General features: G+C 41.4%; 4 gene segments (V, D, J or C); 3 read left to right on the top strand and 1 right to left on the bottom strand.

Annotated features, from left to right (window-relative positions):
- Positions 1–525: 525 nt before the first annotated feature.
- On the top strand, positions 526–1,064 carry LOC123492935. The segment is given in 1 exon segment: positions 526–1,064. A coding segment is annotated over 1 exon segment (252 nt).
- An 8,592-nt stretch (positions 1,065–9,656) lies between these two features.
- Positions 9,657–11,638, top strand: LOC121585708. The segment is given in 2 exon segments: positions 9,657–9,861; positions 11,277–11,638. Coding segments are annotated over 2 exon segments (528 nt in total).
- Positions 11,639–12,792: 1,154 nt separating this feature from the next.
- On the bottom strand, positions 12,793–13,500 carry LOC123492934. The segment is given in 2 exon segments: positions 12,793–13,236; positions 13,429–13,500. Coding segments are annotated over 2 exon segments (363 nt in total).
- A 5,038-nt stretch (positions 13,501–18,538) lies between these two features.
- On the top strand, positions 18,539–24,579 carry LOC121585841. The segment is given in 2 exon segments: positions 18,539–18,570; positions 24,199–24,579. A coding segment is annotated over 1 exon segment (252 nt).
- The last annotated feature ends 15 nt before the right edge of the window (positions 24,580–24,594 follow it).

Below are 24,594 nucleotides of genomic sequence, written 5' to 3'. Positions count from 1 at the left end.
TATACGTTTAATTTCAATTTGTGATCGAATGTCTTGTAAATTACACATAACTATATTCATTTTCTTTTGATAAACTAACACTTTTAAATGTTTTAGTGTGCCTTTTAAATTAAATGTATATTATTGTTAGATGTTTAACGTCAACTGGAATTTTACTTCCTCAGCATAGGCATATTTTCAACAGATTTTAAATGAATTCATAATTTAAGAATTGTTCATACATTCTGTGGAATAATAATAATAACTAATAATGAAATGCAGTTTGATTCCTAGGATTTTATTCCATTACAATAAGGGAGAAGCATGCTAAAATATTTGACATTTTAAATAGTTACATTTTGATTTTTCATGTAGTTAAAATATGCTTTAGTAGCTACTCAAATGGAAGTGAAAGAGAGACAGAAAGACTGTTTGAGGAACAGAAACCTACAGATGGAAAAAAAACTTAATTTACAGCTAAGATGTAAAACTGATGCATCATTATTGTCGCATCAGTCTGGTGATTGATTGATAGCTCGCCTCTCCCTAACATCCCACCTGTCTTTTAGGTGACGTTAGTCCCACCTTGACAGTCCTGCCCCCCTCCAGCGTTGAGCTGCAGCAGAGCAAGGCCACTCTCATGTGCCTGGCCAACAAGGGCTTCCCCTCAGACTGGAAGCTGAGCTGGAAGGTGGACGGTAGCAGCAGCAACACCTGGGAGGTGACTGGGAGCCCCGGGGTCCTGGAGAAGGAAGGCCACTACAGCTGGAGCAGCACCCTGACCCTTCCTGTCGACCAGTGGAGGAAGGTGGGCTCTGTGACCTGTGAGGCCACCCAGGGCTCCCAGTCTCCTCTCTCTGAGACACTGAGGAGAGACCAGTGTTCTGATTAATGAAGAGAGGTCCTGTGTGGGAATCCTTCCTCCAGCTGGAGCTTTTAGCATAGTGGAACAAACAACAGAATATGTGTCTGATTCTGATGTCAAATAGATCTGCTTGGCTTTCATATCACGTGTTCTGTTCCTTATTGCTGTAATGCTGTTGGTTCTGACATGTTGAGATAATAAAGACGGTCAATCTTTTAAATTGTTTGCCTGGATATCATTATTTAATGAGTTTACTATTTGACATTGAGATCTTTATGATTTGTTTAGTCTTCATAAGGAATGGAGAGCTCTCTGCCATGGAAAACAATGTTACTGATACATTTCAGTCAATGAACCTCTCTCAATTAATGTTTGGCTTATTAGGCCAAATTGAGTACCAGTCAAAAGATACCTACAGTGATACTAATACTGAAGCCATGTGTTCTAAACTCACTGGAACTCTCTGGGGACAGGTGAACATCTGGCCACAGTGCTGCTCTATTCTGGGAGTGTGGCGGTCCCCCTGCCCATCCAAATATTAGTTTCCACCATACCACAACTCACAATCTCCCAGCCTCAAACCCTCTGGGACTGGGGCAGCTGTGTGTGGCTGACTAGGCCTGCTAGGGCTGGGGAACCAGACTTCACGCTAGACTTTGCTTTATGTTCAAATTGGGGACTTCACACTTAGGTCTTTATATGGCTATGTAAACTACATTTATTTGTGACGGATATATTGTATCATAATGATATCAAAGTAGTACTTCTGGAATGGAATCGATATGACTGTATTCACTCTCAGAGTTGGAGGGTTATAGAAGTTGAGTAGGGCATGAATAGTTGGGAAGTTGGGTTTGGACAGGGTCAACATTCATGCTATTGTGTAATGAAATACGTGCTTCTTACAATATGAGAATAAATCCAAGCGTAAAAAAAAATCTACAACTATTCTGACTTTTGTTCAAAATTCAAAAGCATTTTCTACAGCTCTGTATCCTTAGTGGTCCCAGTGTGTTTACAAAGATTTCAATTTTTGCTGAATATATTGAGATATGTACAGTATAATAGTCTATAGACAAGTCTAACCAATTACATTATCGCATTGTAGTGTCATATTTTGATGAATTGGTGTTTAGAATACTTTAGAATACGGGAGACTATGTAGCTCTGCAGCTGTTGAGTCAGAGCAGTTCCTCTTTAGCTGAGGGAGGTTTTTGTACGGCGCTCTAACACTGTGTGAACGGATAGCTGGCACTCTGCTGACAGTAGTAATCTCCTGCATCTTCAGCCTGGACTCCAGTGATGGTCAGAGTATATTGAGTACCAGATCCACTCCCAGTAAAACGACCTGGAATCCCAGACTGACGGGTTGTAGCATAATAAACCAGGAGTTTAGGAGCTTCTCCAGGTTTCTGCAGGTACCAGTTGAGATAATTACTAGTACTTGAACTGGCTGTACAGCTGATAGAGACAGTATCTCCTGGGTGAACAGACTGAGATTTAGGAGACTGGGTAAGGATTATATCTCCTGATGATTCTGAAAAATTTAACAAAAGTGAAGAAAGGCTGATTTATAAGGTTATCACAACAAATAGACATTGCTAATCTTCCAAATCCTATCATGAAACATATCAGGCAACACCAGATGATTTGTTTTTATATATTCACAAATTCAGTTTAAATCTGAAGCCAAACACATCTAAAATCAAAGTTAGTCAAAGTGTCTCTCACCCTGAACAAGGAGCCCCAGTGTCCCCAGCATTATAATCAGTGACGTCATCCTTGTGCTGTGTGTCAGTTGCTCTGACAGGAGTGAACAGTCACTGATCAACACTGGGGTTTTAAAAGTACGTGGAGCAATGAGGCAGGACAGCTATGCAAAGCTTTAATATTTTATGCAAATACACCAACATGCTCCTGCACACACAGATAAATGAAGTCAACAGTTTCCAAATGTAGGCCTACTGAATATCATTTTTGAGAATATTAAAATCATAAACCACACAATGTAACAACTATATCTTAAATAAGGCCTACTTTGACCCGCTTACAAAGAGGTTTATGTCCCCCATCAGTGGATGTCAGTCCCAGGAGAAGGTAAATTAAGCTTAACAGTAGAATTGCTGCCTCTATATCCTTAAAACCTTCTCAAGGTGGACAGTAGTGGTGCTCTGTCTCCCTCCTCTGACCACAGTGTGTAATGGCAGTTTGTGTGATGTGTAGAGTGGGTGTTTTACTTTAAGTTCAAGGTCCCCCAGAACCATGTAAAAGGAAAGTATATATACCCATTCAATTGTTGGGAGCATATGCAGTGTGCAACTTTCTTTTTTTTAACACAGATTACTTTCCATTAGTCAGCACCTATTCAATCATTTTTGGGGTGTGCGGTTTATACTTTCAAAATATGTTTTAAACTACAGTATCAAGTCAATCTCATGGACTGTCAATCCTTGCATCTACACTTGGGAGTAATGATAAGTTGCAGAGGGAGGACTGACAGAGTCATATCAGTCATACCTCATATCAGAGGTGTTGAGGGCTTCTCATTCATATAGAAATACAGCCTATAGTGATGAATACATGGTTTACAGTATCAATATATGTTGAGGATTCAGCCTTTTTTCTCATTTTGAACCTAAAGGCATGGTCCTTTGGGTGGGGATAAAGGACCATGCCTTTATCCACACCCAAAGGATGTGTATGGCATGTTACAAGTTCTACCTTCATTTGGTCCAGAAACATTTTGTTTGGCAGTGTTGGCAAGTTGGATCACTTCTTGTTGCGGTTCAGACTGAAACTGAGTGGTGCAAGGTTTGAAATGCATGCTTTTATTGATCTATTTAGGCAGAAATGTTGATGCATATATCTAGTGTGTTTTTCCATTGTGCTCAAAGCTCAAATACCTGTCAAGACTTTGACATAAAATGAGGCAACTTCACAAGTGTGATGAAATAGTTTAACACTTTATGGGAAGTTGTAGCTCCTCTGAACCAAAGCATAGCCTACTGTAAGATGAATAAACATCTATTTATTAATGAAAACAAAATATTTTTATTTATGTATGTGAAAGCTGAGAAGCAATAGAAGTTAGGATTTGACCAAGGTCAAGCTTGAATGGGGGTTAGATCACCAAAGGAACAAATCCAGGCTACCCTATGGATACCTAGAAAGCACAGGCTATACTGACAGATTGCAGACTGACCGGCCCAGAGTCCAGCCAGGCAGGAGAGTATAGATCCACACAGACACCGTGGCCAGGCACAAGATGTCGGAGGACGCCAGGTTCAGCATGAGGCACAGGATAAAGTTGGGACGAGTGGCGCAGTATGACCACCAGAACAGCTATGTTACCAGGGAGGCCCAGCGCACAGCACAGCCCCAGGACGATGCTCGAAATCAGGCGGCCTAAATCCGGGGAGGTGGAGTCCATACTGGAGGTGTTGGAGGAGTTCAGGTGCTCCATGGTCGATAATACACTGCTCAAAAAAATAAAGGGAACACTTAAACAACACATCCTAGATCTGAATGAATGAAATAATCTTATTAAATACTTTTTTCTTTACATAGTTGAATGTGCTGACAACAAAATCACACAAAAATTATCAATGGAAATCAAATTTATCAACCCATGGAGGTCTGGATTTGGAGTCACCCTCAAAATTAAAGTCGAAAACCACACTACAGGCTGATCCAACTTTGATGTAATGTCCTTAAAACAAGTCAAAATGAGGCTCAGTAGTGTGTGTGGCCTCCACGTGCCTGTATGACCTCCCTACAACGCCTGGGCATGCTCCTGATGAGGTGGCGGATGTCTCCTGAGGGATCTCCTCCCAGACCTGGACAGTCTGTGGTGCAACGTGGCGTTGGTGGATGGAGCGAGACATGATGTCCCAGATGTGCTCAATTGGATTCAGGTCTGGGGAACGGGCGGGCCAGTCCATAGCATCAATGCCTTCCTCTTGCAGGAACTGCTGACACACTCCAGCCACATGAGGTCTAGCATTGTCTTGCATTAGGAGGAACCCAGGGCCAACCGCACCAGCATATGGTCTCACAAGGGGTCTGAGGATCTCATCTCGGTACCTAATGGCAGTCAGGCTACCTCTGGCGAGCACATGGAGGGCTGTGCGGCCCCCCAAAGAAATGCCACCCCACACCATGACTGACCCACCGCCAAACTGGTCATGCTGGAGGATGTTGCAGGCAGCAGAACATTCTCCACGGCGTCTCCAGCCTCTGTCACGTCTGTCACATGTGCTCAGTGTGAACCTGCTTTCATCTGTGAAGAGCACAGGGCGCACATTTGTGGCCTGCTGGAGGTCATTTTGCAGGGCTCTGGCAGTGCTCCTCCTGCTCCTCCTTGCACAAAGGCGGAGATACCGGTCCTGCTGCTGAGTTGTTGCCCTCCTACGGCCTCCTCCACGTCTCCTGATGTACTGGCCTGTCTCCTGGTAGCGCCTCCATGCTCTGGACACTACGCTGACAGACACAGCAAACCTTCTTGCCACAGCTCGCATTGATGTGCCATCCTGGATGAGCTGCACTACCTGAGCCACTTGTGTGGGTTGTAGACTCCGTTTCATGCTACCACTAGAGTGAAAGCACCGCCAGCATTCAAAAGTGACCAAAACATCAGCCAGGAAGCATAGGAACTGAGAAGTGGTCTGTGGTCACCACCTGCAGAACCACTTCTTTATTGGGGGTGTCTTGCTAATTGCCTATAATTTCCACCTGTTGTCTATTCCGTTTGCACAACAGCATGTGAAATGTATTGTCAATCAGTGTTGCTTCCTAATTGGACAGTTTGATTTCACAGAAGTGTGATTGACTTGGAGTTACATTGTGTTGTTTAAGTGTTCCCTTTATTTTTTTGAGCAGTGTAGATCTAAGAGCTATCTTGAAGACAGTATAATTTAGACATCTAATTCTTTGTTTTTCGAAAAAAAAATGGACACTGTTAAAACAGTCCGTACACTAGAAAACAGAGTCTGCTTGAAATCCTCGCAAGTGTTTCTCTTCTCTTGATCTCATGTCATAAAGTGATAATAAGTGAACTGTGTGGGTTAACTACATCTGGTTACCTTCCTCCTGTTGAGCTGTGTGTGTGTGTGTGTGTGTATGTGTGTGTGTGTGTGTGTGTGTGTGTGTGTGTGTGTGTGTGTGTGTGTGTGTGTGTGTGTGTGTGTGTGTGTGCACACGAGCGAGTGTGTGAGTGACAGAGGGAGAGAGAGAGAGGGAGAGAGAGAGAGGGAGAGAGAGAGAGAGAGAGAGAGAGAGAGAGAGAGGCACATTGAGTACATAGAGTATACACTGAGTATACAGTATATATAGGCAAGACTTATACTGCGGATTGTAGATGTGTCTAGGGGCCAGCCTCTCAGTTGGTGTATATTTAACTCCCATAAAAAATTATTCATTATGATTTTAACAGTGTGTAAAAAGTTAATTTGAACGTTTGATGGATAAATAATGAGTTCTTCATGCATTTAATCTCAAACCTCACACTTGGGACACACTGGTTTAATTAACATTGTTTCCACGCCATTTGTTGTTGTACTTTTACCCCTTTTTCTCCCCAATTGGTAGTTACAGTCTTGTCCCATCGCTGCAACTCCCTTACAGACTCGGGAGAGGAGAAGGTCGAGAGCCATGCATCCTCTGAAACACAACCCTGCCAAGCCACACTGCTCGCTTAACCCAGAAGCCAGCCGCACCAATGTGTCGGAGGAAACACCGTCCAGCTTGCAGGCGCCCAGCCCACCACAAGGAGTCACTAGAGCGCGATGGGACAAGGAAAGCCCGGCCGGCCAAACCCTCCCCTAATCCGGATGACGCTGGGCCAATTGTGCACCGCCGCATGGGTCTCCCGGTCACCGCCAGCTGTGACACAGCCTGGGATCGAACCCGGGTCTGTAGTGATGCCTCAAGCACTGCAATGCAGTGCCTTAGACCGCTGTGCCACGTTTCCACGTCATTTCAATGAAATTATATTGAACCAACGTGGAACAGACATTACATTGACATCTGTGCCCAGTGGGATGATTGCACTTTTAATTTCCTCCCTGCCACAGATTCTAGCATAAATCTACAATGACTGCTATCTTATGTTATCTTAATTTGGGAAGCTATTGACAATAACTGGATATTTATATTTATTTGCAGATACACATAGAGGGGGAAGCGACTATCAGTTCTCATATATAGCCTACCGGCATTCTCCCTTCATCTCTTCATTGACCTTTCCTTCTTCTATCCCTCTATTTTTCTCTCCTTTATTTCATGATTGAGTTAGTTTCACTGTCCAAATACTATCTTTGTCAGTTGAAACCTCAACCTTTTACTGTAACTGTCAACATCTCAAACAGCCAGTCCATTATTTCCAACCAGAATTCACAATCCTTATCAAGTCTCACAGAGTCTTTATGAATGTGATCAGATCCTCAGATGACTATACAATGGGTCTGTCAACATAGTTGCAGCCAATCAAGACCCATCTATTTATTCTAAGCTAACAATACAGAAGACAGAAAATAGAAAATGGGCACATTCGAGCGGATCGCTTTTGTCATGTCCGTGACCATCATTGGTCACGCCTTCCAAAGTGTGTTGCGTTATGGGGATAAAAATTGCCAGACTTGCGCCTACATGATGACTGCATGACCTTTACAAAAACCATTTGATCAAAGGTCATGAAGTTTTGACTATAGACCACTGCAGGTTTCTGCAGTTGCTCCTCACCAGCTGCAACTTGCAGCCATCGCCTGCATTATGGGAGGCTCTATTGTCAACCAATTATTAGGGTGTTTTTGTTTGACCCATGTGAATGTGACCAAAGACATGACTGAAACAGCTTTCCCACAATTCATGTATACAGTCGATATGTACAAATGAATGCGATATTTGAGTCTCTCTCTCACCAATTGATTGTACAATGTACACACATATGTTCAGTTTGTGAGTGTGTGATATGGGGGTTGGAGACATGTTTATTTCGAAATTATGAATAATTTTTGTATAAACAATGGCAACACTGCCATGTTGCACTGAGGTGCATCTGTCGCAGCAGCTGCCGACTGACTGATCTACAAATCACCTTCCACTGAGTGTACAAAACATTAAGGACACCTGCTCTTTCCATGACATACTGACCAGGTGAATCCAGGTGAAAGCTGGGGGGGGGATTGGTAGCTAATTATGAGGTTGGGAGATTGGAGACATGATAAAAAAGCTAACTTGATAAAATTGCTAGGTGGCTAGTATTACAAAGAAACAACAAAACATTTTTGTTGTATTTATTCACCAAAAATGAATCAAAAGGCTACATAGCTTGATCAAATTCATTTCCAAACATACCTCCTGCGAGTCTTGCCCATAACCGGCAGCTAAAACCAAATCAAACGCTGACGATACTGTTTGAACGCACTAGAGTATCTAGCGTCCTGCCTAGCATATGTTTGCTCCGTGGAGCAGGAACCACTTACTAGGAAGAATGTTCCAGACATTGTGCCTCTTCCGCAAAATACCGATGACACATCTTTTTATAAATCATTATGTAAAAAATTTGGACTTGTTTGACTTTTTCCACATTTTGTTGTGTAACAAGGTGGGATTCAAATGGATTTAATTGTCATTTCTTGTCAACGATCTAAGTCGAAACTGGATTTGTCATTTTTTGTCAATGATTTAAGTCAAAACTGTAACTACTTGTAGGCCACTCAGAGACATTGAATGTCATCTTGGTAAGGAACTCCAGTTTGTGTTTTAGGTTATTGTCCTGCTGAAAGGTGAATTTGTCTCCCAATGTCTGTTGGAAAGCAGTCTGAACCAGGTTTTCCTCTAGGATTTTGCTTGTGCTTAGCTCTATTTCATTTCATTTATACAAAAAAAGAATGGAACTCAGTGATGTGTTTTATTGGATTTGCCCTCAACATAACACTTTGTATTCAAAACATAAAGTTAATTTTTTTGCAGTTTTACTTTAGTGCAAACAGGATGAATGTTTTGGAATATTTGTATTCTGTACAGGCTTCCTTCTTTTCACTCTGTCATTTAGGTTAGTACTGTATTGTGGACTAACTATATCGTTGGTGATCCATCCTCAATTTTCTCCTATCACAGCCATCAAACTCTGTAACTATCTTAATGTCACCATTGGCCTCATGGTGAAATCCCTGAGCAGTTCCTCCGGCAACTGAGTTAGGAAGGACGCCTGTATCCTTGTAGTGACTGGGTGTATTGATATACAATCCAAAGTGGAATAAATAACTTTACTATGCTCAAAGTCCATTTTTTAAAAACCTATCTAACAATAGGTGCCCTTCTTTGCGAGGCATTGGAAAACCTCCCTTGTCTTTACATTTACATAATTTAGCAGACGCTCTTATCCAGAGCAATTAGGGTTAAGTGCCTTGCTCAAAGGCAAATCGACAGATTTTTCACCTAGTCAGCTCGGGGATTAGAACCAGCGACCTTTCGGTTACTGGCACAACACTCTTAACCACTAAGCTACCTGCCGCCCCTTTGTGGTGGAATCTGTGTTCAAAATGTACTGCTCGACTAAGGGACCTTACAGATAATTGTATGTGTGGGGTGCAGAGATGAGGTAGTCATTCAGAAATCATGTTAAACACCATTATTGCACACAGAGCGAGTCCTCAAATATAATTCCACTTTGACATTATGGGGCATTGTGTGCAGGCCAGTGACACAAAATCTCAATTTAATCCATTCCATTTAAAATCCATGTGAATACTTTCTGAAGGCACTGTATATCAACATAGTCCACAGCAGTTTTCATACTGTTTAATTTCCAATGGAGAACGTGAGATTGTCCAACCTACTGGAGTTCCTGAGTGTACCAGTAGGGGGTATCAGTTACAAAGCAGCATTCAGTGAGCAGCTCCATGTCTCCGTTATCGTTCCCCTCTGTGTCTGTCTGGAGGTTTATGTACAGCAAGTCAATCAGACTCTATCACTGTGGTGGACTTTCGGTGGAGGGACCAAACTGAGCGTTGGCAGTAAGTATTCAGTTCTAGAGCTTGACCTCTGATATCAAAATCCCAATTAATGTTCTTAACTATATTGCAACACCCTTAAATAGAAAGTAGAAATGTATATTTATTTTTGGAGAATTTGTGTTGCATTTATTTTCCTTAGAAGTAAATTGAGTTAAATTAAAATGCTGATTCAAGTTATAATATATCAAACAAGGAGCTTATACAGTGTGTATTATTTTGGAACAGGGTTATTGTTGAAATCAGAGTGATTTAGCTAAATATAGCTTTCCAAAGAGCGAAAGAAGTGTCTCTATAGTGTCAGAGGTTTTTGTACGGCCACTAAATGAGATTGTATCACTGTGGTACACTTTTGGTGGAGGCACTAGACTGGATGTTGGAAGTAAGTTTACCTACCTCTAATTACTAATTAAAGAGAATGTTCTGACCTCGCATACAAATGCATTGATGATCATGTGAGAAAAGAAACTAAGATTAACATTTAAAAAAATACTATGCATGATTATGTTTTTGGTAAAATAATTATTCTCTTCATAAGCCTTACCATTTGTGTGAAAAGCTGAATATAACGTTTGGTTAGACCTCGAATTTTAAGCTATTATTTTTGGTTAAGAGATCCTGTCTCATTGATCATAGCTCTATTCATTTTATCTTGTCTTTTGTCTTTTAAATGTATATAATTGTTGTAAGATAGTTATACTCAACTTAAATTTACTCCTTCAGCATTCAACTGCAAAGTATTGCTTAGTTTTACTTGCTATTTATTTTTTGCTATCTTATTTGATCTCATTTGCTATTTTATTTGCTATTTGCTATCGATTGAAACGTTTTGCTATCTTGCAAAGTCCTGCTGCCCTGCTGTTCATATGAATATACGTTTGGTTTCAACTTGATAGAATGTCTCGTAAATTACACTATAACTTAATTCATTTTATTTCCATGAATTAAAACTTTTAAATGTTTTAGTGTGTCTTTTGAATGAAATGTATATTATTTTTTAAATTGTTACAGTCAACTGGAATTTACTTCCTCAGCATAGGCTTATTTTCAACAGATTTTAAATGAATTCATAATTTAAGAATAGGTCGTACAATCTGTGGAATGTTCTTTAAAATAATAATAATAAATAATGAAATGCAGTTTGACTCCTAGGATTTGATTCCCTTACAATAAGGGAGAAGTATGCTGAAATATTTCACATTTTAAATAGTTATATTTGGAAGATAGTTGAGTGTACTTTCAGTCATCTCATGTAGTTATAATATTTAGTAGCTGAAAGAGTTTGAGGAACAGAAAACTACTGATAGACAAAGCCTTCATTTACAGCTAGGATGTAAAACTGATGCATCATTATTGTCGTATCAGTCTGGTGATTGATTGATAGCTCGCCTCTCCCTAACATCCCACCTGTCTTTTAGGTGACGTTAGTCCCACCTTGACAGTCCTGCCCCCCTCCAGCGTTGAGCTGCAGCAGGGCAAGGCCACTCTCATGTGCCTGGCCAACAAGGGCTTCCCCTCAGACTGGAAGCTGAGCTGGAAGGTGGACGGTAGCAGCAGCAACACCTGGGAGGTGACTGGGAGCCCCGGGGTCCTGGAGAAGGAAGGCCACTACAGCTGGAGCAGCACCCTGACCCTTCCTGTCGACCAGTGGAGGAAGGTGGGCTCTGTGACCTGTGAGGCCACCCAGGGCTCCCAGTCTCCACTCTCTGAGACACTGAGGAGAGACCAGTGTTCTGATTAATGAGTCCCCCTCTCTCTGACTCCACTGATTAATGAGTCCCCCCCCTCTCCTTCTTACTGTTCCAGCAATACTAGCACACTTGTGCTGGGCTGAACCCTGTGTGGGAATCTTTCCTCCAGCTGGTGCTTTTAGCATAGTGGAACAAACAACAGAATATACTCTATGTCTGATTCTGATGTCAAATAGATCTGCTTGGCTTTCATATCACTTGTTCTGCACCTAATTGCTGTAATGCTGTTGGTTCTGACATGTTGAGATAATAAAGACGGTCAATCTTATGAATTGTTTGCCTGGATATCATTATTTCATGAGTTTTACCATTAGACATTGAGATCTTCATGATTTGTTTAGATTTCATAAGGAATGGAAAGCTCTGACATGGAAAATGATTTGACTAATACATTTCAGTTAATGAACCTCTCTCAATGAATGCTTGGATGATTGGGGCACATTTGGTACAAGTCAAAAGGAGATCTACAATGATACTAATACTGAAGCCATGTGATCTAAACCTACTGGTCTTCATGATGATACTAATACTGAAGCAATGTGCTCTAAACTCACTGGAACTCTCTGGGGACAGGTAAACATCTGGCCACGGTGCTGTTCTATTCTGGGAGTGTTGCGGTAACCCTGCCCATGCAAATATTACTTTCAATCACACAACAGCTCACAATCTCCCAGACTCAAATCCTCTGGGCCTGAGGCAGCTGTGTGTGTCTGAGTAGGGCTGACTAGGGCTGGGGAACCAAACTTCATGCTAGACTTTGCATAACGTTCAAATTGGGGACTTCACTCTCAGGTCTTTATATGGCTACGTAAACTACATTTATTTGTGGCAGATATACTGTATCATAATGATATCAAAGTAGTACTTATTGAATCCAATTTATATGACTGTATTCACTCTTTCAAGGTTGGAGGGGTACACTGTAGAAGTTGAGTAGGGCATGAATAGTTGGGTTCGGACAGGGTCAACTTTGATGCTATTGTGTACTGAAACAGGTTCTTCTTACAATATGAAGATAAATCAAACCTATTCTGAATTTTGTTCAACACGTCCTTCAAAAGAAAGCATTTTCTACAGCTCTGTATCCTTAGTGGTCCCAGTATGTTTACAAAGATGACAATTTTTGCTTAATATATTGAGATATGTACAGTATAATAGTCTATAGACAAGTCTAACCAATTACATTATCGCATTGTAGTGTCATATTTTGATGAATTGGTGTTTAGAATACTTTAGAATACGGGAGACTATGTAGCTCTGCAGCTGTTGAGTCAGAGCAGTTCCTCTTTAGCTGAGGGAGGTTTTTGTACGGCGCTCTAAGACTGTGTGAACGGAGAGCTTTTACTCTGCTGACAGTAGTAATCTCCTGCATCTTCAGCCTGCACTCCAGTGATGGTCAGAGTATATTGAGTACCAGATCCACCTCCACTGAAACGACCTGGAATCCCAGACTGACGATTTGTAGCATAATAAACCAGGAGTTTAGGAGCTTCTCCAGGTTTCTGCAGGTACCAGTGGAGAAAATTACTGGTGCTTGAACTGGCTGTACAGCTGATAGAGACAGTATCTCCTGGGCTAACAGACTGAGATGTAGGAGACTGAGTCAGAATTATATCTGCTGATGATTCTGAAAAAAAGAAAAAGTGAAGAAAGGCTGATTTATAAGGTTATCACAACAAATAGACATTGCTAATCTTCCAAAGCCTATCATGAAACATATCAGGCAACACCAGATGATTTGTTTTTCTTTTTATCTTCAATATTCACAAATTAAGGTTAAAACACATCATAAATTAAAGTTGGTCAAAGTGTCTCTCACCCTGAACAAGGAGCCCCAGTGTCCCCAGCAGTAGAATCAGTGACAACATCATTGTGCTGTGTGTCAGTTGCTCTGAAAGGAGTGAACAGTCACTGATCAACACTTGGGTTTTAAAAGTATGTGTAGCAATGAGGCAGGACAGCTATGCAAAGCTTTCATCTTTTCCGCAAATACACGCACCGTGCACATGCACACACACAGAAAACCCCAGAAACCCTAGACCCACTGCAATTTGCATACCGCCCCAACAGATCCACAGATGACGCAATCTCTATTGCACTCCACACTGCCCTTTCCCACCTGGACAAAAAGGAGCACCTACGTGAGAATAGTATTCATTGACATTCAGCATTCAATACCATATTGCCCTCAAAGCTCATCACTAAACTAAGGACCCTGGGACTAAACACCTCGCTCTGCAACTGGATCCTGAACTTCCTGATGGGCCACCCCCAGGTGGTAAGGATAGGTAACAACACATCTGCCACACTGATCCTCAACACGGGGGCCCCTCAGGGGTGCGTGCTCAGTCCCCTCCTGTACTTCCTGTTCACCCATGACCGCATGGCCAAGCACGACTCCAACACCATCATTAAGTTTGCCGGTGGTAGGCCTGATCACCGATAACGATGAGACAGCCTATAGGGAGGAGGTCAGAGACCTGGCCGTGTGGTGCCAGGATAACAACCTCTCCCTCAACGTGATCAAGACAAAGGAGATGATCGTGGACTACAGGAAAAGGAGGGCCGAGCATGCCCCCATTCTCATCGACGGGGCTGTGGTGGAGCAGGTTGAGAGCTTCAAATACTTTGGAGTCCACATCACCAACAAACTGTCATGGTCCAAACACACCAAGACAATCATGAAGAGGGCACAACAACTCCTATTCCCCCTAAGGAGACTGAAAAGATTTGGCATGGATCCTCAGACCCTCAAAAAGTTCTACAGCTGCACCATCGAGAGCATCCTGACTGGCGTCCGACCGCAAGGCACTACAGACGGTAGTGCGTATGGCCCAGTACATCACTGGAGCCAACCTTCCTGCCATCCAGGACCTCTATACCAGGCGGTGTCAGAGGAAGGCCCTAAAAATTGCCAAAGATTCCAGCAACCCTAGTCATAGACTGTTCTCTCTGCTACCGCACGGCAAGTGGTACCGGTGCGCCAAGTCTAGTCCAAAAGGCTTCTTAACAGCTTCTACCCCCAAGCCATAAGGCTCCTGAACAGCTAACCAAATGGCTACCCAGACTATTTGCATTGATCTATCTTTTTTTCATTTTTATTTATCTATGGACATGCTTGTACTTCCATCTAGTGGCAACATAACGGCAAAAGAACATCAAACATCCCACACACTGGTTGACTCAACGTTGTTTCCACGTCATTTCTATGAAGTTATGTTGAACCAACGTGGAATAGACGTTGAATTGAGTCTGTGCCCACTGGAATGATTGCACTTAAAATGTCCTCCCTGCCACAGATTCAAGCATAAATCTACCATGACTGCTGTCTTATGTTATCTTCATTTGGGAAGCTATTGACAATAACTGGACATTTGTATAAAGCACATTTATTTGCAGATACACATAGAGGGGGAAGCGACTATCAGTTCTCATATATAGCCTACCGGCATTCTCCCTTCATCTCTTCATTGACCTCTCCTTCTTATATCCTTCTATTTTTCTCTCCTTTATTTCATGATATGGTTAGTTTCACTGTCCAAATACTATCTTTGTCAGTTGAAACCTCAACCTTTTCCTGTAACTGTCAACATCTCAAACAGCGAGTCCATTATTTCCAACCAGAATTCACAATCCTTATCGAGTCTCACTGAGTCTGTGTGAAGGCGATCAGATCCTCAGATGACTATACAATGTGGATGGGTGGGTCTGTCAATACTAGTCGAAGTCAATCTAGACTCATCTATTCGTGAAATGTCAATAGAAAACTAAATGAAATACAGCTAGTTTGCAGACTTTCCAGCTTCAGTTTGAAGTGATTGTGTTAGATGTGTTGTTGGCTAGCTCCTCTGAACAGCAGTGTCCTGACTAGAGAGCACATTTTGTATGCCAGGAGCAATCGTGCATCATTAGCTCAATGTTATGGATGTATCCAAATAAATGTAAGTAGAAAACAGCTTAAACAAACGCAAATGCAGCTACTTTGTTGTTATTTTGGTTGCACAGTTTGACGTGACTGTAAGTTAGCCATAGTTGGCTAGCTAGCAAGCAAGGGATAAGAACGTTAACAACCTTAGATTTGTGTCGGGATATGTTGGTAACCCGTTGTCTAAAAGTGATAATGCCTTCGAAGTCGGTGTTTGGAGGACATATTAACACGGTTTACCAGCCCTTGACTTTGCCTCATGCCTAACTACACCCGTACCAATATATCCTCCAAACACCGGCTTCTCTGGCATTATCAATTAAATAATGCAAGCTCTAGAATGCCCTTCAAGCCAATCAGAAATGAGTATTCAACAATGCCATGGTATAAATTTGATTTAATTGTCATTTTTTGTGCACAATCTACACAAAATACTATGTAATGTCAAAATGGAAGAAGAATTTAAAAAATTCTAAAACATTTATGAACATTAAAAAAAAGGAATATATCTTCATTACATTCAGTAAGTATTCACATACCTGAGTCAATACATGTTCGAATGACCTTTGGCAGTGATTACAGCTGTGAGTCTTTCTGGGTAAGTCTCTAAGATCTTTGCAAACCTGGATTTTACATTATTTGCACATTATTCTATAAAAACTTCTTCAAGCTCTGTCAAGTTGGTTGTTGATCATTGCTAGACAGCCATTTTCATGTCTTGCCACAGATTTTCAAGACGATTTAAGTCAAAACAATTAATTTTCTCCTTTCCCCCTTCTGATAACCAGGTGGCGAATCGCATCTCTGCATGTCTGGCAGACATATCAGTGTGGATGTTGGATCACCACCTCAAGCTGAACCTCGGCAAGACGGAGCTGCTCTTTCTCCCGGGGAAGGACTGCCCGCTCCATGATCTCGCCATCATGGTTGACAACTCCATTGTGTCCTCCTCCCAGAGTGCAAAGAACCTTGGCGTGACCCTGGACAACACCCTGTCATTCTCCGCTAACATCAAAGCAGTACCCCGATCCTGCAGGTTCATGCTCTACAACATTCGCAGAGTACGACCCTACCTTACGGCACAGATCCTAATCCAGGCACAGGTCCTAATCCAGGCACTTGTCATCTCCCGTCTGGATTACTGCAACTTGCTGTTGGCTGGGCTCCCTGCCTGTGCCATTAAACCCCTACAACTTATCTACAACGCTGCAGCCCGTCTGGTGTTCAACGTTCCCAAGTTCTCTCATGTCACCCCGCTCCTCCGCACACTCCACTGGCTTCCAGTTGAAGCTTGCATCTACTACAAAACCATGGTGCTTGCCTACGGCGCTGTCAGGGGAACGGCACCTCCTTACCTTCAGGCTCTGATCAGACCCTACACCCAAACGAGAGCACTACGTTCATCCACCTCTGGCCTGCTAGCCCCCCTACCTCTACGGAAGCACAGTTCCCGCTCAGCCCAGTCAAAACTATTCGCTGCTCTGGCACCCCAATGGTGGAACAAGCTCCCCCATGACGCCAGGACAGCGGAGTCACTGACCACCTTCCGGAGACACTTGAAACCCTACCTCTTTAAGGAATACCTGGAATTAAAAAAATAATAAATAAATAATAAATAATAAAATAGGGGGGTTGTCCCACTGGCTATCATAAGTTGAATGCATCAATTTGTAAGTCGCTCTGAATAAGAGCGTCTGCTAAATGACGTAAATGTAAATGTAAATGTAAAACTGTAACTATATGTAGGCCACTCAGAAACATTCAATGTCGTCTTGGTAAGCAACTCGAGTGTATATTTGGCCTTGTGTTTTAGGTTATTGTCCTGCTGAAAGATGAATTTGTCTCCAAGAGTCTGTTGGAAAGCAGACTGAATCAGGTTTTCGTCTAGGATTTTGCCTGAGCTTAGCTCTATTCTGTTTAATTTATCCTGAAAAAAATATACCATCCAAAATGTCATTAATAACTTCACCATGCTCAAAGGGATATTCAATGTCTGCTTCATTTTTTTACCCATCTACCAATAGGTGCCCTTCTTTGCGAGACGTTGGAAAACCTTTCTGGTCAAACCTGTGTTTGAAATTCACTGCTTGACCGAGGGACCTTAAAGACAATTGTATGTGTGGGGTACAGAGATGAGGTAGTCATTTAAAAATCATGTTAAACACTGTTATCGCACACGGAGTGAGTCCATGAAACTTATTATGTGACTTGTTAAGCAAATGTGTAGTCTTATTTAGGCTTGCCATAACAAAGGGGTTGAATACTTTTCAGCTGTTTTTACTTAATTTGTAAAAATGTCTAACCACATAATTCCACTTTCACATTATGGGGTATTGTGTGCAGGCCAGTGACACAAAATCTCAATTTAATCTATTTTAAATTCAGGCTGTTACACAATTGTTTTGGGAAAAAGTCAAGGGGTGTGAATACTTTCTGAAGGCACTGTATGTCAACATAGTCCAAAGCAGTTTTCAAAATGTTGAAAGTTCAATGGGGAACATGAATGTGTCCAATCTACTGAAGTTCCACAGTATTAGTTACAAAGCAGCATTCAGAGAGCAGTGCCATGTCTCTATTACCATTTCCCTCTGTCTGTCTGGAGATTTTTGCACAGCCAGTCAATCAGACTTTCTCACTGTGGTGGACTTTCGGTGGAGGGACCAAACTGAATGTTGTCAGTAAGTATTCAATTCTAGAGCTTGACATCTGATATCAAAATCCCAATTCATTTTCTTAACAGTATTACAACTCCCTTAAATAGAAAGTAGAAATGTATATTTATTTTGGGAGAATTTGTGTTGAATTTATTTTCCTTAGAAGTAAACTGAGTTAAATGAATATGCCTATTCCAGATATAATATATCAAACAAGGTTATACAGTGTGTATTAATTTGGAACAGGGTGGTGTAGAAAAATGTAGCTTTACAAAGAGCGAAAGCAGTGTCTCTATAGTGTCAGAGATTTTTGTACGGCCGCTAAATGAGATTGTATAACTGGGGTACACTTTTGGTGGAGGCACTAGACTGGATGTTGGAAGTAAGTTTACCTACCTCTAATTACTAATTACAATTTTTATGTATATATCTATACAGTGGGGGAAAAAAGTATTTAGTCAGCCACCAATTGTGCAAGTTCTCCCACTTAAAAAGATGAGAGAGGCCTGTAATTTTCATCATAGGGACACATGAAATTATTTTCAAATTACGGTCGAAAATAAGTATTTGGTCAATAACAAAAGTTTCTCAATACTTTGTTATATACCCTTTGTTGGCAATGACACAGGTCAAACGTTTTCTGAAAGTCTTCACAAGGTTTTCACACACTGTTGCTGGTATTTTGGCCCATTCCTCCATGCAGATCTCCTCTAGAGCAGTGATGTTTTAGGGCTGTCGCTGGGCAACACGGACTTTCAACTCCCTCCAAAGATTTTCTATGGGGTTGAGATCAAGAGACTGGCTAGGCCACTCCAGGACCTTGAAATGTTTCTTACGAAGCCACTCCTTCGTTGCCCGGGCGGTGTGTTCGGGATCATTGTGATGCTGAAAGACCCAGCCACGTTTCATCTTCAATGCCCTTGCTGATGGAAGGAGGTTTTCAATCAAAATCTCACGATACATGGCCCCATTCATTCTTTCCTTTACACGGATCAGTCGTCCTGGTCCCTTTGCAGAAAAACAGCCCCAAAGCATGATGTTTCCACCCCCATGCTTCACAGTAGGTATGGTGTTCTTTGGATGCAACTCATCATTCTTTGTCCTCCAAACACGACAAGTAGAGTTTTTACCAAAAAGTTATATTTTGGTTTCTTCTGACCATATGACATTCTCCCAATCCTCTTCTGGATCATCCAAATGCACTCTAGCAAACTTCAGACGGGCCTGGACATGTACTGGCTTAAGCAGGGGGACACGTCTGGCACTGCAGGATTTGAGTCCCTGGCGGCGTAGTGTGTTACTGATGGTAGGCTTTGTTACTTTGGTCCCAGCTCTCTGCAGGTCATTCACTAGGTCCCCCCGTGTGGTTCTGGGATTTTTGCTCACCGTTCTTGTGATCATTTTGACCCCACAGGGTGAGATCTTGCGTGGAGCCCCAGATCGAGGGAGTTTATCAGTGGTCAGGTATGTCTTCCATTTCCTAATAATTGCTCCCACAGTTGATTTCTTCAAACCAAGCTGCTTAACTATTGCACATTCAGTCTTCCCAGCCTGGTGTAGGTCTACAATTTTGTTTCTGGTGTCTTTTGACAGCTCTTTGGTCTTGGCCATAGTGGAGTTTGTGGTGTGACTGTTTGAGGTTGTGGACAGGTGTCTTTTATACTAATAACAAGTTCAAACAGGTGCCATTAATACAGGTAACGAGTGGAGGACAGAGGAGCCTCTTAAAGAAGAAGTTACAGGTCTGTGAGAGCCAGAAATCTTGCTTGTTTGTAGGTGACCAAATACTTATTTCCCACCATAATTTGCAAATAAATTCATTAAAAATCCTACAATGTGATTTTCTGTATTTCTTTTTCTCAATTTGTCTTTCATAGTTGACGTGTATCTATGATGAAAATTACAGACCTCTCTCATCTTTTTAAGTGGGAGAACTTGCACAATTGGTGGCTGACTAAATACTTTTTTTCCCCACTGTATTTATTTACACTACCAGTCAAACGTTTGAACACTCCTACTCATTCAAGGGTTTTTCTGTATTTTTACTATTTCTTACATTGTAGAATAATAGTGAAGACATCAAAACTATGAAATAACACATATGGAATCGTGTAGTAACCAAAAAAGTGTTAAATATATTTTATATTTGAGATTCTTCAAATAGCCACCCTTTGCCTTGATGACAGCTTTGCACACTCTTGGCATTCTCTCAACCAGATTAATGAGGTAGTCACCTGGAATGCATTTCAGTTAACAGGTGTGCCTTCTTAAAAGTGAATTTGTGGAATCCTTTCCTTCTTAATGCGTTTGAGCCAATCAGTTGTGTTGTGACAAGGTAGGGGGTTATACAGAAGATATCCCTATTTGGTAAAAGACCAAGTCCATATTATGGCAAGAACAGCTCAAATAAGCAAAGAGAAACGACAGTCCATCATTTCTTTAAGACATGAAGGTCAGTCAATATGGAACATTTCAAGAACTTTCAAAGTTTCTTCAAGTGCAGTTGCAAAAACTATCAAGCGTTATGATGAAACTGGCTCTCATGAGGACGGCAACAGGAATGGAAGACCCAGAGTTACCTCTGCTGCAGAGTTCATTAGAGTTACCAGCCTCAGAAATTGCAGCCCAAATAAATGCTTCACAGAGTTCAAGTCACAGACACATCTCAACATCACCTGTTCAGAGGGGACTTTGTAAATCAGGCCTTCATGGTCGAATTGCTGCAAAGAAACCACTACTAAAGGACACGAATAAGAAGAAGAGACCTGCTTGGGCCAAGAAACACGAGCAATGGACATTTTTGGTTCCAACAGCCGTGTTTTTGTGAGACACGGTGTTGGTGAACGGATGATCTCCGCATGTGTAGTTCCAACCGTAAAGCATGGAGGAGGAGGTGTTATGGTGTGGGGATGCTTTGCTGGTGACACTGTCTGTGATTTATTTAGAATCCAATGTATACATATCTTTAAAAAATATATTTCCCTTTATTATTTTCTGCTAACACTACCACCCCTCCCCTAAAATGAGTAATACTAATGAACAACAACACTTAGGCTTCTACTTCCAGCTTATACATACTATATACATTTTACGGACACAATCTATTTTACAGTAGTTATATTTTGTTTGTTTTTAGTCCTGTCCTTCCTCTACCCTCAACCTATCCCATCTATTTCTGATGTCAGTATGAAAAATGTCTGCACTCACTAACTGTAAGTCGCTCTGGATAAGAGCGTCTGCTAAATTACTAAAATGTAAAATGTAAATGTCCATCCAGTTTGACGGCTATTTGCCATATATTTTTAACTGTGCTGTTTCACAAAAGTTTTGAACCTACAGTTGAAGTGGGAAGTTTACATACACTTAGTTTGGAGTCATTAAAACTTGTTTTTCAACCACTCCACAAATTTCTTGTTAACAAACTATAGTTTTGGCAAGTCGGTTAGAACATCTACTTTGTGCATGACACAAGTAATTTTTCCAACAATTGTTTACAGACAGATTATTTCACTTATAATTCACTGTATCACAATTCCAGTGGGTCAGAAGTTCACATACACTTAGTTGACGGTGCCTTTAAACAGCTTGGAAAATTCCAGAAAATTATGTCATGGCTTTAGAAGCTTCTGATAGGCTAAAAATGGTAGACCTCCACAAGTCTGGTTCATCCTTGGGAGCAATTTCCAAACGACTGAAGGTACCACATTCATCTGTACAAACAATAGTACGCAAGTATAAACACCATGGGACCACGCAGATGTCATACCGCTCAGGAAGGAGACTGTCTCCTAGAGATGAACGTACTTTGGTGCGAAAAGTGCAAATCAATCCCAGAAAAACAGCAAAGGACCTTGTGAAGATGCTGGAGGAAACAGGTACAAAAGTATCTATATCCAAAGTAAAACAAGTCCTATATCAACATAACCTGAAAGCCTGCTCAGCAAGGAAGAAGCCACTGCTCCAAAACAGACATAAAAAAGACTGATTACGGTTTGCAACTGCACATGGGGACAAAGATCGTACTTTTTGGAGAAATGTACTCTGGCCTGATTAAACAAAAATAGAACTGTTTGGCCATTGTAGTATCGAGTCAATGCTGGCAATTATTGCTGATAAACAAAGGAGTCCGCTCATACTGAACCTTGATCATAAGTTTATTCATATCACAAGCTTTCAGCATGAGTTACAGGTGTCAAGATCACCCGGAGAACGGCGTCCCAGATTGCAATGGCCGCTCTAACCTCTTCGTCGTTTTTACCCAGTATATATAATCTTCCCAAGATATGGGTGGCTCCCTCTACTGTCCAATCCCCTGTCTACAACACACATACTTCTCTGTCCTATCCTGGGTGTCACACTAAAACCGGCTCTCTTTCTGCTAAAGAAACATCTGTTCAGGTTCCACTTAAAAACATTAACATAGTCATAATCTTCATATACGACACCATAATGACCATCGTTATGTTTGGAGGAAAAAGGTGGAGCGCTTGCAAGCCGAAGAACACCATCCCAACCGTGAAGCACGGGGGTGGCAGCATCATGCTGTGGGGGTGCTTTGCTGCAGGAGGGACTGGTGCACTTCACAAAATAGATGGCATCATGAGGAAGGAAAATGATGTGGCTATATTGAAGCAACATCTCTAGACATCAGTCAGGAAGTTAAAGCTTGGTCGCAAATGGGTCTTCCAAATAGACAATGACCTCAAGTATACTTCCAAAGTTGTGGCAAAATGGCTTAAGGACAACAAAGTCAAGGTATTGGAGTGGCCATCACAAAGCCCTGACCTCAATCCTATAGAAAATGTGTAGGCAGAACTGAAAAAGTGTGTGTGAGCAAGGAGGCCTAAAAACCTGACTCAGTTACACCAGCTCTGTGGGAAGCTTGTGGAAGGCTACCCGAAACGTTTGACCCAAGTTAAACAATTTATAGGCAATGCTACCAAATATTAATTGAGTGTATGTAAACTTCTGACCCACTGGGAATGTGATGAAAGAAATAAAAGCTGAAATAAATCATTCTCTCTACTATTATTCTGACATTTCACATTCTTAAAATAAACTAACTGACCTAAGACAGGCAATTTTCAGCTTGGTTATGTTTTTGGTAAGAGTAATTATCTTCATAAGAGTCACCATTTGTGTGAAAACCGGAATATACCTTTTGGTTAGACCTCGAATTTTAAGCTATTCTTTTTTGTTAAGAGACCCTGTCTCATAAATCATATTTCTGTTCATTTTATTTTAATCTATTTTAAATGTATACAATTGTTTTAAGATGGTTATATTCAACTTAAATGTACTCCGTCAGCATTCAGCTCCAAAGTATTGCTGAATTTTGCTTTCTATTCACCATTTGCTATTTTGCTATCTTATCTGATCCTATTTGCTATTTTCTTTGCTGTTTGCTATCTATTGAAAAGTCTTCCTATCTTGCGAAGTCCGGCTGTTCTACTGTTCATATGAATATATGTTTATTTTCAATTTGTGATAGAATGTCTTGTAAATTACACATAACTATATTCATTTTCTTTTGATAAATTAACACTTTTAAATGTTTTAGTGTGCCTTTTAAATTAAATGTATATTATTGTTAGATGTTTAACGTCAACTGGAATTTTACTTCCTCAGCATAGGCATATTTTCAACAGATTTTAAATGAATTCATAATTTAAGAATTGTTCATACATTCTGTGGAATAATAATAACTAATAATGAAATGCAGTTTGATTCCTAGGATTTTATTCCATTACAATAAGGGAGAAGCATGCTAAAATATTTGACATTTTAAATAGTTACATTTTGATTTTTCATGTAGTTAAAATATGCTTCAGTAGCTACTCAAAGTGAAGTGAAAGAGAGACAGAAAGACTGTTTGAGGAACAGAAACCTACAGATGGAAAAAAAAACGTAATTTACAGCTAAGATGTAAAACTGATGCATCATTATTGTCGTATCAGTCTGGTGATTGATTGATAGCTCGCCTCTCCCTAACATCCCACCTGTCTTTTAGGTGACGTTAGTCCCACCTTGACAGTCCTGCCCCCCTCCAGCGTTGAGCTGCAGCAGAGCAAGGCCACTCTCATGTGCCTGGCCAACAAGGGCTTCCCCTCAGACTGGAAGCTGAGCTGGAAGGTGGACGGTAGCAGCAGCAACACCTGGGAGGTGACTGGGAGCCCCGGGGTCCTGGAGAAGGAAGGCCACTACAGCTGGAGCAGCACCCTGACCCTTCCTGTCGACCAGTGGAGGAAGGTGGGCTCTGTGACCTGTGAGGCCACCCAGGGCTCCCAGTCTCCTCTCTCTGAGACACTGAGGAGAGACCAGTGTTCTGATTAATGAAGAGAGGTCCTGTGTGGGAATCCTTCCTCCAGCTGGAGCTTTTAGCATAGTGGAACAAACAACATAATAT

The sequence above is a fragment of the Coregonus clupeaformis genome, chromosome 17 (genome assembly GCF_020615455.1).
Source record: "Coregonus clupeaformis isolate EN_2021a chromosome 17, ASM2061545v1, whole genome shotgun sequence".
Taxonomy (NCBI): domain Eukaryota; kingdom Metazoa; phylum Chordata; class Actinopteri; order Salmoniformes; family Salmonidae; genus Coregonus; species Coregonus clupeaformis.
The sequence above is the reverse complement of the archived record's forward strand: the minus strand, read 5'-3'. Positions and strand labels throughout refer to the sequence as shown.